Below are 16,870 nucleotides of genomic sequence, written 5' to 3' on the forward strand. Positions count from 1 at the left end.
TTTTTAGCCAAGTATGAATAGCATTAAGATTTTGAATCACAGAGCACAGCCAATGATAAAAGGCAGTTTACGTGGATTGAAAGCGCCCCGCTGAGCTTCCTGTTCCTCTTTATTTTCTCTGCAGATTAAGAAGCTGCAGGCATTCAAAGGAGATCCAGACAAGCTGACACTGGTCGATTCCTTTATGTACCTCTTGATCCAGGTGCCACGGTGAGTTGGTTTCAGTGGGCATGTATATAATCCAGTTTCCATTAAAAAGGAATGTCAAGTCAGCAGTTTGACAGTCAGTGGAAGATAAAGACTCAAAACTGAGTGCAGAGTTTCATGATTTTGTGCCGACTCTCCAAAGAGTTTACGGCTGCTCTCTGACTTGTATTTAATCTATCAAGTGTTCATATTCAATAATATTAATACGACTGGGGAATGTGCACATTTGTCAGCTTTGTAAAAAAGGATATAATGCTTGATTTCATTTTATCTCCTTCCTTTGGATGATAAAACAGCCCATCCACACGTATAAAGGGTCTTATTACATAATATTTTCAGTTCATTCAACTGAAAGCATGTTTCCATTTTTTCTGAACGGGGACTAAGTAACTTCCTTTGAATTTCCTTTTTGTCCAGCAGCACTGTGTGATAGCGCATTAAAATGGTATTAGTGTCATTCAGAGGATGCAGTCCCTGCAGGGATTATTATGGAGAACTAATGCAGACTGATTGGGCTGAAATGGAGCATTTGTCCAGTGAAATTAGTCAGAAGTCGTTTTTGGTTCGTGCTATAATTGAAATGATGATGTGAAAATATTATGAGGATGTTAAGGTGCTAAAAGTCGTCAAGTTTTACTGCCACTCAGCAGCAAGATGGAGTGTTAAGGTACTCTCCAGGGGGAAGCGGGAGTCATTTCTCTCAGCCTGCTGCATTATAATAACAATTTGTCTTTTCTTAAGGATCTCAGTGTTGAGCAAGAGAGTCGAATCTTTTCTCAGATTTAAACTCCGAACTCCGTCTCTGACAGGTTCGAGGTTCGGATTGAGGCCATGGTCCTCCAGGAAGAGTTCCTCCCTTGCTGTGCTGCGATGGGCCATGAGATTGATGTCGTCCGTGTTGCGACTAAACGTAATAATAACACACTGGCTCTAACACATTTACACACACACACAGAAAGCAGGATGATCTCATCTTGACGTGAGGACACTCATGACCAAAACAAAAAGCTGTTTCATTGAAATGTAACTTAAAAGAGTCGAGCAGCTCTATACATATTAGTTACTCACAGTGTTGATTTATTAAAAAATGAATAAATAAAAAATAACTTTATATAGTCACCACGGTGTGACCTGTTATGCCATGGACTACCATTTGAAAGACCTGAGTTTGGCTAGTTTGGTCATTTCGCTTGTTTTTATTTATTTTTTAAGCCAGCTGTACTCTGTTAAATGTATTGCTAGCTTGGGTAGCATCGTGCTATAATCTATCATTTACTGTAATGTTAAATGGCATGCTAAACTTCACTAGCAACATCCTTCCATACAGTTAGAGAGGTGAGTTCCAACCTTACATGTGAACACGATGAAGAAAGGCCGCTGTGCTTTCTCAGACCTTTCAAAGTTAAACAAGCTGTGGCTGCGTTTATACACGCAATGTTTTTTGTGTTCTATTGTGAATAACATATGAGGTTTTTGTAATGTGCAATTCATCAGTGTCCCAACTTTTCTGGAGAAATTTTGTTCATGTTTAAAAAATAAATAAATAAATAAACACCCTCTTTACAGTTGTAATAAAGAGGGAGAAGTTCTTGTACCATGAACATGTTTATTTAAACGTGGATATTTTAACATACTGTAGGACTCTTTGGGGATGTTTCCAGCCTCAAGTGGCCACTTGAGGAACTGCAGTTTTGACACAATTTCAGTGGTGGAGGTTGCTGCAAGTCTCGCACTGACCACATTATGTAGTATTTATCATGGGTTTTTTTTACTTATTAGCACTGAGACAAAGCACAGCTGATGGAAACAGAATTTGTTTTGTATGGGTTATATAACAACGTGCTGGATCTTGTGACCTGATGGTAGCACTTAATAAGAGATCACTGTGATCCAAAAGGTTATTACAGTTTATCTCGTGAATGTGCACACTAATATTATATCTTTTCGTTTCTTTATTCCTCTGGAGCTAAAGCTGACATGTACTGTTGAATTTGTGATTTACAGTAAAATCACCATATTGATAAACTGATCTGGAAACCTTTTTAATTATTCTATTTTCAGCCATTGGTTGAACCAGGTTACCATTTTAGCTGAGTCACACTGTCTTGCGTCTTTGTGCTGTATTGGATTTTTCTTAAGACCCTCATCTACAGTACTGTGACCTTTTCACTGCATTGCAGGGCAATCACTTAAACACTGTGTGGAATAATTACTTGGAACTTTTATGACAAAATTTAATTAAAACTTTTCAATGTGCTAACATTTACCCTTTTACTTTAAAGTGGTCATTGTAAGTAATTTTCGGTTTATGACTGAATCACATAAGGACACATTACTGCTGACAGATTTCCTGTACGGTAGTGATGAATGAAAACGAGATGATTTGAAATACATCTTCTCTGGAGTCTCTAATTGAGTTTATATTGATATCTCCTTAAAGAGCTGATGAGCTGTGAGGAGCTTCATGCTATCCTGCATCTGGTGCTGCAGGCAGGAAACATCATGAACGCGGTAAGAGCTTCTCAGGTTACGTTCGTATACGCGAACACATCTCTGCTGCCTCTGAACACGCAAGATGTTTCGTTTCAGTCCTGATTTTTTTTTTTTTTTTATGTATTTTTCCAGATAAATAAATAATAAAACCTATTGTCAGTATTTGTTGGAAACCAAAACAAATCGCTATAACGCGGTTCACCTTTTGCAGTCTCGCTGTTTCGCGGAATTTTTTTTGGTGCGATTTTGCATGCTTTTTTTTTTTCTCACAGCGCATTGTGTTCTGCGTCCTGATTGGCTGTAGACCATTGTCAGGCAATCTCGTGCCGTGTCTCCTGTACAGTACAGAATGCGTTCAACTTGTCAAATTTACATAAATCTTCGATCGCTAGCAGTGTGACTCTGAAGTGCTGCACTGCATGTTTGTAAGTTTTCTCCCCAACAAACAATTCATTCTATAATACTGGACTTATTTTTCTACGAAGGTTTGAACTTGTTTAAACAAGAGAGAAAAGTGTTAAAATGTTCATGCCTGTCTGAGAAATGTGTCTAAAGTGTGTAGTGAGGGGTTTTACAGCCTTAAAATATCTATAATAATAAAAATAAATAAAGTTGGCTACTTCGCAGATGTCACATAGCGGGTTATTTTTGGAACGTAACACCTGCGTTAAACGAGGGACCACTGTATCACTCAGGCAGAGTCTTATTGTTTCACGTTATTTCCAGCTGTGATTCTATGATATTGTTCATTTCTCTGTGTAAAATACCCTTCTGTTCTCAGGGTGGCTATGCAGGGAACGCTGTGGGATTCAAGCTGTCATCCCTCCTTTCACTGGCTGACACCAAAGCCAACAAGCCGGGGATGAACCTGCTGCATTTTGTGGCCATGGTCAGTGACGCTGTAGTAGAGTACACACAAAACACCTTTAGACACTGCAGATGTTTGTAATGTGGATTCAGTCCTGGTTTCAGAACCACTTGAGCATGGAATTACATTACCGCTTACACTCACTGGCCACTTTAGTAGCTGTTCGACCGTTCGCACAGGTCAGCAAATGACGTGGCAGCAATTCATTGCATTTAGGCATATAGACACGGTCACGTGTAGATTGCGGGTTCACAGAGAAGGGTGTGCAAAAAGAGGAGATGACCAGCAGCAGGGTGAAAATGCCTTGTGGATGCTAGAGGCCAGAGAAGAACGGCCAGACTGCTTTAAGATGATAGAAAGGCAGATAACCAAGATGTGCAGAAGAGCATCTCTGAACTCACAGCACATTGAACATTGGAGCTGATGGGCTACACCAGCAGAAGAGCATCACTGGGCACCACTCCTGTCAGCTAAAACGACATGAAGGCATGTATCTGTCCTGTGCTTCTGGCTGTTGGTGTAATGCTGTGAGGGATATTTTCCTGGCACACTTCGGGCTCCATATGCTAACTGAGCAACAGTTAAACACCACAGCTTACCTGAGTAAGCTATCCTACCTTTATGAGCACAGTGTACCATCTTCTGCTTCTAGCATGTCACAAAGCTCAAATCATCTCCAACTGGTGGCCGATTACCAGGTTTCAGGTGTTGAATTAATTGTTCGTTTGCACTGTGTCAAACCTCTACTCTGTGCATTTATCTTAAAAATGATAAATGGTTATATTAACAGGTTTATGGTTGTATTAACAAGACAATAGCAGAACTGAAAAAAGCTGGATTAACCTCACAATAAGCAAAGATGCATTTACTGTACAGACACTGTAGGAAAGTCTGTCATAAAGAAATTTAAATCAGTGTTTTACAGCAGTGATGAGAAAACTGTGTTTGACCACTGAAGCTGCAGGAGAGCAGGTGGACAGCAGATGGTGACAGGAAACAGCACAGAGCCAAGAACGGCTCGCCAAGCAGTTACATCACCATACAGATATTAGTCCTTCATCACAACAACTACGCCACTTTATCTTGCACAAAATCAGACATTTAGATGTTGACTGTGCGATGTCTCTCCATGCAGGAGGCAAAGAAAAAGGACGAGAAGTTGCTCAAGTTTCCTGAGAAGCTTCAAGATGTCCAGAGTGCCGCCAGGTAATCAAAGGGAATCAAATCCTTGCCAGTGAGAAATGTAGGAGTCCATTATCAGTTTTGCAGTCATGCAGAGGTGATAATGGACTCATATAAAAGCTGTTTATTCTCCAAATGCATGTAGTCTGAAGCAGGGTGAGTTAAGGACTGTGAGAGCATAAGTGTCAGTTTGTATCAGTCAGTTACACAGCAGACATCAGTTTTCTGTAAAGCCTCTGTAAAATGAAATGATTTCCAAATTAACCACCATCACATTTATTAAACAGCCAAATTTTCTGATGGGAAACATAATGAGGCGCTGAAGACGACGATTGCCGTAGTATTTTATTGATACGGCCAAGCACAGCCTCATTAACCAGGCTGACATCTAATTTAGGTGTAGAACAGGAGTTATATTCACAGCACAGTCTCAGGCTCTGTCAGCTTCACAAGGTCATCTCTGTGTGCTGTCAGTGCAGATACTGCACCGCAGAGAATTACTCCTCCCTCCTGCCCTCAGGATAGAGACCCTGAAAGCATTTCTCCCTGCGGTCTACATTTTCAACTGTTTGGAAGTGCATTCATCAAATTAATGTCACATGTTTTTTTTAAGCAATATAAGGAAGACTGCTTACACTCAGAACTGTCCGTCAGTTTTTATATAATAACAAGTACAAGTGTGTTTTAAATATCTTTCTCCTGTGTTCATGTAGAATTTCAGTGGAAAACATTGAGGAGGAGTTTTCCTCCTTGTATGTCCGAATCAAATCCCTGGAAGAGAAAGTTCAAGGAGACCAGGAGCTGCTGCAGCAGCTGGAGCCCTTCCTGCAGGTGAAGCAGCAGCAGTTAGTTATGTAATAGATTGTGTACACAGACACATGTACAGAAAGTTGGATCCAGCCCGCTCTACATTTGTGAAGCTGCTGACTTAAGTGCTATAGATAATGACTTGTGTAAAAGTGGATGATGCGTTATGAATAAAAAGTGTGCATGTGTGCTCGGTCTCTTGTCTTAGAGTGCAGCACTGACACTTCAGGACTTAAAGAGACGCAGGCTGGATCTGCGTAAAGAGGGAAGTACTCTCATCGATTTCTTTTGTGAAGACAAGGACACATTCAAGCTGGACGAGGGCTTCCGGATCTTTCAGGACTTCTGCATCAAATTCAAGAAAGCTGTTAAGGTCTGCTTGAGTGAAACAATAATTCTGGGTTATTATAATATCATATGATGTTGTCATTTCTTGCTTGTCTTCTATATGCGTGGTAATTGTTCATGGTGACCCACTGTTAAAAAAACTCAAAAATAAGTGAGTTGGATGTCACCATCATTCAGGTTCCTGATTCTCAAAATTCTCCTTCCTTACATTTCTGTTTCCATCAGGACAACACGGACCGGGAGTTGAAGGAAGCAGCCAGACAGCGTCGTCTCAAAGAACTGGAGGAAAAGCGTTTTGCGTGGTCGAGCGGGGATCAGACCGGCGGATTTGGTCGCAGCAGCAGCGAGAACGACGTGGAAATGCTCACCAAGGAGGGCCTCCTGGAGTTTTTCCAGAGGTCTCAGAGTCCACACTGCCCGCTGGAACGTTCTGCCAGCGCACGCCGACACCGGCACACCATGACCTCCATAGCAGATCGTGAACTCCAGGGATACTTGGAGCTGTTCGGAAGCACAGGGAACGCCTCTGACTTTTCAAAATTTAACAGCCTACCTCGGTTAGGCCGCCCTATCCAGCGGAGGATGGCCCCCTGGATGTTAGGCCAGGACAATAACCGGGAACTAGGCCGTGAAAGAAAAGCGACGTCGCCACATTCAGAAACTGAGCCGATCGTCTCACACGCCAAGTTTTCTTCCTCTGAGCTAAACGATAACGGGGACAACAACAACAACAATTACTCATCTGTGTCAGAGAGCAGCGCTCTGCCTCGGCCCTTTTGTGTCTTTCAGAAGCCTGCCCATATTCCCAACCCAGCAATTACTGGCCACATGAGTGTTAGTGTGGAGAAGCATACTTTAGTCCGAGGTCCTCAGGCTTTTGACCTAATCAGTCCAAACAATAACAGCAATCACATGCACTTTGTCAACCGGGGGGACGTTGTGGTGACGGATCTGGAAATAGGGAGACAGTCACCACCCAAGAATCTGGACAACCTTTCACATGATACATTTTTGGAAAGGGGGGGAAATCTAAAGGTAGTATGGGAAGATACAATAGTTCCTCCAACTCAGGCTGGGGTCTCTCCTGAGAGAGAGAAAGACGAAGAGGACTACAGCACAGTTTCATCCACAACCTGTGATACCCCTCTTCCACTAGATACCTCTGTATCCAACAAGAAGCCAATGTTTTATATAATGGACTGCACAGAAACGGACATCTCTGTCACCTTGGATTGCTCTGAGGTGGAATCCTCGTCTACAAAAGAAGGACTTCATTTCCAAACAGCTGACCGCAGCAAAGATCAGGAGAGTCGGCAAGACCCGCAATCCACATCTCCCAACGACCAGTCTGCTTCAACCAATGAGCTCTCAGCCCCCAAATCTGTGGATGCAGCATCTATGGCTCCATCTACTACCACAGAAGAGTGGGACACGGAGAGCTGCGACACCGCTGAAGGAAAACAGGCTGCGGGGAAAGATGCGCAACGAAGCAGCCGAAAGCCAGCGCCTACAAAGAGCAAAGGCAGCAAAGCAACGAAAACCAGTGCAGGCCATGGTGTGCGAACGCTGGCCAGCAACGATAACCAGGGTATGCGGAAAGTCATCCCTATTACCAAGCTGACCAGGACAGGTAGCAGCAGGCGAGCAGAGAAACCTGCAGTTCACGATAGCGGGGAGACACGGCGGCCTCCCCGTGACCAGAGCACTCCGGCAAGAGGAAGGAGCGAGAAGACAACGAGACCTCCTCGGCACTCCAGTTTGCCTCCTGATGAGTCAAAAGCCCAGAAGGGAGGTGGTCTCACGGGCAGCGTTTCTAGATGGGCAAGTGATTCAATGCCTAGGAAAGCTTCAATCCACAAGCCAAGCGCCAAACCCGTGAGGAACATTCCCAAGCCGGCGCCCGAGGAAAAGATGTGCCGCTCTACTATGAGAGCCCTCGCTCAAGCTCAAGATCAGACATCTCCTGAGAACAGCAGCTCACACACACACAGTGCAAAAAACACTTCTGGAGTCCCCAGCTTCGCCCGCAATACTGTGGCCTCGTCTTCCAGGACCAGGAAAGAGCTGGGCCCTCCGTCGGTCCCTTCCACCCCGTCTCGCAGCCCCTCCCTCCTGGGTCGACAAAAGCCGACCCGGGCATCACACGCAGGTCACACCATTGACGAGCGGCCACAGGCAACAAGCCTGCGGCGGGTGCAAAGCGTGAAGGCAACAAGCTGCAGCACCTACCGTAGCGAGACCCCGCCTCCCCCTGTAGCACGTGAGAACGTTCGTAAATCTAGCAGCTTCTCTGATAAGTCTGTGCAGCCCAGAGACTTGATGACATCCAGCAGAAGCAGGAAGCCGAGCTGGAAGTAAAAAACAAAACAAAAAAAAAAACCTGACTGCAGGATAACAGGAAGCAGGAAGAGAGGACTTTTTTTTGTTTGCTTGTTTTTTTTTTACCTGCTTCGGCGTGAACTCACGTTCGCTCTGCTCGTCTAGAGTTATCCACTCATATCATGCATATCAAACAAAAGCATGTTAAGCTTTCTCACTGTGTAAGAATCCCTCTGTAGCTGGCTCTGTATCAGGTTTACGAATCACAAAGAGCAAGATGCAATGAAGTGCACACGTTCCTCATTTCCTCTTCTTGTTTTTTGTTTTTGTTTCTAAGGGTTGGGAGAAATCTAAACTGACAAATGGCGAATTGGTGCTTTTACACTGCAGCCTCTTTGCCTGCTTAGCTGTCTGCGTTCAGTATGTTTTGGTGTCTGTGACGCTGTTGACGTCAGACACGACTACATAAAGCTGCTAATTAGCTCTGACAGATTTGAGACCGACTTTCAGCGTCTGTTTCATTCAGGGTTACGAGATTTGTTGTACCTCACCTCGCTGCTGTCACGGTGTCTTTTTCACTTTGCTGCTTCTTCCCGTAGACTAACAGCGCTCCGTTTGCTTTGTGATTCTTTTTTGCTTGATACCTCAGAACGATCGCAGTGGCCTTGCACCAGCAGAAAAAGTAGACTTGTTCATTTGGTTCTGCATGATGATGATGATGATGTAGACAAAATCAGATCAGTTTTACAAAAAAATAACTGCAATGTCACTTTTTAAGAAATTCCTGGTATACTGTATTAATGTTACAACAATATATAAAAGTCACACATATTATGCCAGTGTGTATACCAACCGTGGTACTTCTCGTACTGTATCAGTAGTTTGTAAATGTGTTAGGACTCCTCCATAATATTTTGGAGTAGACATGCACGTGGGAAATGTTTCCTGTTTCAGCTAATACATGAAAAAAACGCTAACGCTGTGAAAGAAAACCACCGAGCGCAACAGAAACACAAAGACACTGATGCCATCATCAGTCATGTTTTTAGAGTCTGATCTAATTTTTCTACTGTGAACATTGTCGTCTCATATTTTCTCTAGGCTTGTTCAATTACAACAGAAAGCCCGTGGTTGTAATTCAGCCTGGATCTAGTTTGTTGCTTTCATGAGTGTCATCACGACGCAGAAACAGGCTCATTTAAATTTATCCCCAGTGATAAATTTATTATTTAAAAAAAAAAAAAAAAAAAAAAAGATTCGCTGTACTGAAGGTTTTTCCTTAAATTCTTGGAAACAATTTCAAGCATTTAAAAACACTCAGAATAAGATGTTCAGAGAGTTTCTCAGGCTGCGACTGCATTTTCTCTTCGTTCAGTCAAAAATGACTCTAGGACAAAAGTATGGTTCACGAATAACAAACTCAAAATAGATTAGATACTTTGTTGCACCAGTGTGAACAAAAACAGCTGGCAGAGGTTATACATTTTCTTCTACATCACACAAATTGAACATAAACATGCTAAGATGATATAATGTTATAGGATATGCACTATATGGACAAAACTACCAGCTACAGATTACACTGACAGGAGCTGCTTGGACATGGAAACACAAACTGAGATTTCTGAGGTGTGCGCTAATACTTTTGTTTATTTCTGTAGTGCAACCAAACCAAATGTTTCTCCAAATGAAGTATTAGCTGTTTTTAAATTCAGATGGTTTGATGAGCTTTTAAGGATTCAGTAAAAATCTTCAGTACAGCAGCAGGAGCTGACAAATGACGGTCTTTGCTTTTCAGATGTTGGAAGTTCTTCATGTTTCAGAAAATAAAAAGTAATGTAAACATCATGTAAGTGTAGCACCGCCGACCACTTTGCACCACTTGCCTTTTAGAATACATTGTGCCATTGCCTTGATGGAAACAACACTCTCAACAGTGCATTGCCTTAAAGCTTAATGTAGCCGATCAATCACCAGTAGAAGCTCCTTGATTGTAAAAGGAGAGTAGAAACTTTACTGCCTTCCATCACATCAAAGTGAAACTCTGCTGGTCACTTTGTAAATAATGTAAAGATGTTTTCTGACCATTCATATGTTTATATTTCATAAAAACCTAAAGAGTAAGAGAATAAATCATGCGTGCACGCACAGATGTTTAAAAAGCAAGCGTCTCATCGTCATAGCCGAGGGTCGACCTGCAGGGTGTGGACATGCTGCGAGTGTCTTCCTGTTCCCTGTCATGCAAATGAAGCTGATGGACTGATGACACAATAGGCCCAGTGTGACAAACCACTGTGTGTGTGGCCTGACGCCACCTAAATATAGATCCTCCTGTTACAGTATCAGAGTTATTTAGGGCTGTGATAGTTGCTATCAACACATGTTTTCAGGAATTTTAAATCCCACCAGTAGCAAAAATCAGAAGTAATCTTCAAGCCCATCAAACCAAAGGAATCATTTGCAATGCTTGTTTTTGTCCAACCATCTGAACCAGCTGTTTGTTTTCTAAATAAATTAGAAATCTCACATTTTCAGCACTAAAATAGTGACTTCTGAACTTAATGTCTGTCTGGAGCAGTTACATTAAAATGTATTTGATGTATGAAAAAACAAGTGGATGTGTTTGAACATTTTGGAAAACCCTTAACTGACACTTTTAGACTCCTTTGAGATCTTTGAAAGATTGCCCTCCTGTAAATGTAACCTTTTTCAGACTACACTGACAAAAAAAGAAAAGTGTCCACTTCATTTCTAACCAAGCTGAGTCATGGAAATGTCCACTCTTTAAAAAAACAAACAAACTGAAAACTCCAACTGTTTGATGACATCATGGAAAGATGATGCTTCCACAACCGCGCCATCATTTTAAGCTTTACAATGGGTGCCCTTTACATTACATGACAACAGCTTACAGCAGCAGAGCTGCTTGTGAATTTGAATGCTTGTTCGCTCTCGTCACCACAGCTTCTGCATTTAAGGAATGGTTACCATAGTAACATTAGTTTCCATTATAAAGTGTCCTGTCAGCTCTCTACAGCGACACCTTTGTCACGTTACAAGTTTTGTAGCGCTGCTTAAAAGTTACGTGACTTTATAAAGTTTGGAGTGAGTCATTTTTATCTGTTGTATTTCGTTACTGACACACGCCGACTCCACTGCAACAAGCCTGTCTTACTGTAGCATTCGTTGCCCAAGGATGTATTTGTACTCTGATGTGATTCTCTGAGAATAGGACTTGTCTTTTGTTTTCACAGCTGAGGCAAATAGGTGCTCTGCTGCTCTGCTCGGTCATCTCTAAATCTGAAGTTTCATGATGGAAAAAACAAAAAAAGCTCCAATACATAAAGAAAATGACCACCTCTGATCACTAGACCGCAGGGCTGCGAAATGTGTTATTACTGTTCCACTTTATATTTCTGATGCTGATATAAATAAATCACATTGCTGTGTAAACTGGAAACTTGCTCCTCCCATTTCTTTAACATTTTTTCTGCATGCACAGAAAAGCTCACGCCCCCACTGGAGGCACTTTTTAATTCAGTTCAGTTTAGTTTTCCTTTCACAAGTCATTTTATTTTATAATGTTCCTCTTGTTCATCCAAGGCCCACTTACAGTGGCACTGTGTCCCACAGATGGGTCCCGCCCCACAGTTTGAGAATCAATGATTTCTAATTGAACAGATGGATATCCAGTAATAATCATGAATGTTTGAAGAATCTGGTCTGCTGAGCAGGCTGAAGTTGTGCATATTTAATAGTCGGCATGATGATGTACGATGGTGAAATCAACAACTACACCTTCTTCTACAGAGAAATACTGCTGAAAGTTTGCTAACCTAACTATTTCTGCTCCGTGGATTCACAATCTGAGCCCTGAATCTACTGTTGCTCATTAATCCAGCACACTAAATATTACACTGCTGAGGGAGGCTGCTGCCATTGGGAAGTGCATTATCATAGACCTGTTCTTTTATCATATAACTGTGACAAACAAATGTGATCTCTGTGTTAAACAGAAAATTAGGCTTTAACAAGATGATCTAGTAATTTTAGTGACTCAGTGTATGGAAAAATACTTCCCCCTCTATGTTTACACCACTAGAGTGCAGCAGAGTATATCTGAGCTCTTCTGTGACTCAAACACATGCTTGTCTCCACCTACCTTACCACATCATGCCTTCATAAACTGCACCCTCTGCTGTATTTTCCCAGTAATAATGATTTTTCTCAGAAACAAATATGCATAGTTTATTGCAGAATGTTAAAACAAATCCACAAAACTAATAATGCTGTATAAATGATATAATACTGTATGATAATTCAAAAACTGGTCTGAGAATTGTCTCTCTTCCTGTAAAATTAAAGCCAGGATGTTAACACAGCAGGTCTAGAAGTGGATTCACTGTGTGGAAGAATCTTTTTTGAGGTTTGTGTACATCACCTAAAATAATTTTTGACAAATGCATGAATGATAATGATAAAACCATCAAGGACTCAGTGGTTTGACAGTACACTAATCTACTCTGTACATCCATAATGATTTTGATTTAAGCCCTTCTGTAGTGTCTCCTTAATATTCATACAGATGGTGTTATAGATACTCAGGAAGACCTCAGAGGTGCCATGGTGATGCCATAGGGTTAACCTGAAAGGACAAGTTCAGCTTTCAGAATGTTTTCTGGCTTTTCAGTTCCTCTTAAGAGATTTTAGAGGGTTTGCTGTTACATACCCCTTGGTTTAATGCCAGGACCTTTTTGTTTTTGAATTATTGTACACAACAACATAGTAAAAAAAAATCAATAATCATGTTTTTCTGATTCCAATTTCCTGAAAAATGATAGCTCAAGGTCGCGTTATAGACACCCATCAAACCTGACTGTCACTTGGGCGCCCACGAGGTGGAATCTGCTCGGCCTCGTGATGACTTCAACAAACTTTTCGAGCTGACATTAATCATTTTTGGCGATTGTCTCCCAAGGGATTCCCGCTCTTCAGTTAGGTGCCCATCACCATGTCAGATGGATGGAATAAATGATTTATGCTGACCTGAAATGTGTCACACAATGTTGGAACACTGAAAAGCTGTCTGCACACTGACCGGTCGCTCTTCTTGTGCTACAGCTGACATTAAATGTAAGATCATTGCTCCATTCAAGAAGGAAAGCCTGGAAAACCCTCCTCTATCCCTGTTCTGCAGGCACATGTAGACCTCATAGCAAAGGAAGCGTGTCCCATCCCTCAAGTTTATCCAGTTTCACTCTGTAAAATGTAGACATGTGTGTATATATATGTATGTATATATTACCATTATTACCATAAAATGCAGCACACACAGGTCTGCTGTAAATGAGTCATCCATCCTAACATACAGACAGTAGATAATAGAAGCACAATGCAGCATCATGAGGAGATAAAAAAACAACAAACAACAGCACAGACAGCGTTCTGCATGTTTTTTTTACAGAGAGGGGCTGTAAGCCTATCAGTATTCATAGAGATAAGCTATCTATCTGCCACGATCACAGAATACAGTCAGACTATTGTTTGCATACGATAAATGGCACATCATCATGTGACATATCTAAAAGATTACACGGAGACAGAGCAGGATAATGTGGAGTTTTTTATTCAGCGAGGTGAACTTGACAGTCTGAAAATTCTCCATTGCACATAGAAATGAGTTCATTTTCTAAAAGCACTGATCCTATCTTCTGTTTTAGATACCATTTAACCATTTAATGAAATCAACAAGGATTTGATACATTGATAGTGATTTTTCTACTCTTTGAGGACACAGTTACAGCTCAGACATGTTTCATCTCTTCAGGAGTCGTTGATATGGTCGCCCATCGATAGATAAATGGTAAGACTGGTCTCGGTCAAGCCCTGCAGCAGACTGGTGACTTGTACAGGGTTTACCCCGCCTCTCGCTCTGTGACAGCTGGGATAGACTGGATGAATGGGTGAATGTTGTCAGTCACATAAACACTGGAAAACACATCACACGCCTACAACAGTCAAATAAAAGACCCACAAACATTAATGTGCAATGTTAGATTTGGTTAATAATAATACGACCCGTGACTAAGAGGGCTTTTGCCCTTGAACTGAATAGAATTTCAATGTGTTTTACCTGAACTGACTGGTAGTTTGATTAGAATAAGGGTGTGATAACTGAAGATTTTACAGGAAAGAAGACACAAATTACACTGTAAGTAATTTTACGTAGTGTGTACAAAAAAGCATTCCCTCATTTTACTGTATTTACTGTAAATATGCAATACTTTGAGGGGCAGGGGTATTATGAAGTGGCTTTTGTGTAGAAAATTTAAAAAGAAAGAAAAGAAATAACTAAACAGTGGTAAACTGCATTTTTATATGTAATACAGGAAGACAATTGAACTGTGAAAAGTCTATGATGGAAGCAAATATAAAAGAAAATAAAAATGTAAAAAGCCAAAGTTAAGGTACCACAGCTGAAGATTACTTACAGTAGATTTATTTATTTTTCCTTGTAAACAGTTGAATCGGTGCTCCGTTATTCTGGTGTATCCACGAGGATTTGTAGATAAATGATAATTATATGCTAATTTTTGATAAAATTGGTTGGAATTGCATTAAATAATAAGGCGACTGTACCCCAAGTCACAGGCCATATTATAAAGTACTACTTAAATATATTGATATGATAGAAGTTTTACTGATTTTATTCTTTTAAACATGGGAATAAAGTTTCTGCCAGGAGGACAGAGGAAAGGAGGAGCCTCCAAGGTGAGTATGATGAGATTTTGCATTGATGGTGATTTCAGTTTGAGACCGTACTTGTCTGAATGTTAAACAGGTGCACGAGAGGGAGCTGGCAGGCAGACGGGATTCCAGGGAGATCCAGGGAAAAGGCTGGAAGTATCTGTTAAACTTAGTGTTATCACTTTAGAGAACAAACAAGAGAGCCAGGTTGATGACAACACCAACAATAGCCTGATAGAGAGCAGCAGCCCGAGTTGGTCCTTAAATAGCATGAGTCAATGATCCAGTGCAGAATGGGTGTGGTGGAGAAAGCCTCAGAGAAAGAAACTCCACCTGCAGTCGGGCAAGCGAGAAAACGCCAGCCCGTTACTCCACCCCAGAGTGAGAGAGAGCTACAACAGATAGAAGAGAGACAACAGAGGGAGGAAAAGGGAGAAAACCTCAGATCTGCCAGGACCATAACAGAAACTGTTATGTAAGGCTTTCTGTGGTCAACTGGTGCAGTGAGTGGTGCAGGTTCAACACTGGGCTGCATCTCTTCCAGAGGAAGCACTACAAAGCATGAGATATCAAGCAGCTCGTGACTTGGCACGTTTATCTCCAGATCAAAGGTGCTTTAGCCATGTGCGAGGGATTATGCTCCTCTCAATCCCTCCTTATCCTACAGCTCAGGGCGACACCTGAAGAGCCAGCTCTTTACTCTCACTGCTGCAGGTAGTAAAAGTCTTCTCCCTGCTGAAGGTTAGCCTGGTTAGTCAGAGAAAGCTCTAATCATTCCTGGGTTTGGAAGGGTTGTTTGGTGGATAGAAGAACAGCAAATAAACAGTCTCCTTTATATTAACGTCATGAAGCAGACACCTGGGATCAGACACAACAGGCGTGGTCCCGTACAAGAGTGAGTCGCAACCTCTGTAACCTCTGCAATCTGAATATTTACTGCAGCAGCTGTTTCTGCAAGTGAGAAGTTAACATGAAGTCTTAATATTTGAATTTAGTTTTCTCTGATGTTAAGCATCAAAAGCCACAAATGAAGCTGTAAAATGAAAATCACCTTTGGCTGCGACTCTTTTTGGAATTTGGGGCTGATGCAGGGTGATCTGTGGTTTGATAGTTTACTTTTTTAACGTCATGTGTTATTAGAGTCAGAGCTTTACTACGCTGCCCTGGTGATGACCTTACTCCGTATCACTTTAAAGGACATGCTGTCACTGCTTATTAGTCTCCCTCCATCACTGTGACCTTTAAACAAGCGTGTGCCTGTAAATGCTGTCTACAGCCCACAAACAACATGCTAGGAGTTTCATACTCACGCACTCATACTTACTACAGCCTCAGAGATTACCTGTGATTACAGCACACAGATTAGCATCCGGTTTGGATGCAACTGCTCAGATTTGTGACAAAAATAAGTGAAGCACTCAATGACCTTATAAATACAACCAGTGGGTTAAAAGTAATTCGGTAACAGAGCGAGTGACAGTCAAGAGCTGATCTGAGTGGGGCTTTCTTCTGTCTTCAGATCTTCATTACATGAAGATGTGGTGAAAGTCAAGCCCCCGAACTGACCTCACAGCACAGAGAGGAAGTGCTGCGGAGAGAAGACTGGAACAGAAACATGAGGTGAGGCTGTTTTTCATTCACTGATATAAAACATCTCCCCCATGCTAGTTTACTCAGCGCTTTTCAAATGATGTGCTGCAATAAGACAAGACTATCTTTGTCTTTGTGTTTATGAACCAACGTGATATTCATGCCATATTACCTGAGTCACTCAGTTTTTTAAATTCTCCTTTAGTCTCTAAATTGCAGTCTTTTACACTCACCAGACACTTTTTTAGGTACAGCAAGATATTACTGGGTTCCCTTTTGTGGCATAAATTCAACAAGGTGCAAGATGTC

The 16,870-nt window shown here is 41.6% G+C and overlaps 1 protein-coding gene across 1 annotated transcript in view; it reads left to right on the forward strand.

The window, feature by feature from the left end:
* The window catches only part of fhdc1 (FH2 domain containing 1), a 30,831-nt gene extending 19,147 nt beyond the window's left edge, over positions 1-11,684 (forward strand). The window contains exons 5-12 of the mRNA XM_084931783.1: positions 125-210; positions 1,017-1,117; positions 2,648-2,718; positions 3,482-3,589; positions 4,704-4,774; positions 5,464-5,581; positions 5,766-5,930; positions 6,131-11,684. Coding sequence (XP_084787909.1) covers positions 125-210; positions 1,017-1,117; positions 2,648-2,718; positions 3,482-3,589; positions 4,704-4,774; positions 5,464-5,581; positions 5,766-5,930; positions 6,131-8,263 — 2,853 coding nt within the window. The 3' untranslated portion in view covers positions 8,264-11,684. The remainder of the gene's footprint in view (positions 1-124; positions 211-1,016; positions 1,118-2,647; positions 2,719-3,481; positions 3,590-4,703; positions 4,775-5,463; positions 5,582-5,765; positions 5,931-6,130) is intronic.
* Positions 11,685-16,870: the final 5,186 nt, after the last annotated feature.

The sequence above is a fragment of the Perissodus microlepis genome, chromosome 6, assembly GCF_051167445.1.
Source record: "Perissodus microlepis isolate ML-2025 ecotype Zambia chromosome 6, ASM5116744v1, whole genome shotgun sequence".
Classification (NCBI taxonomy): Eukaryota; Metazoa; Chordata; class Actinopteri; order Cichliformes; family Cichlidae; genus Perissodus; species Perissodus microlepis.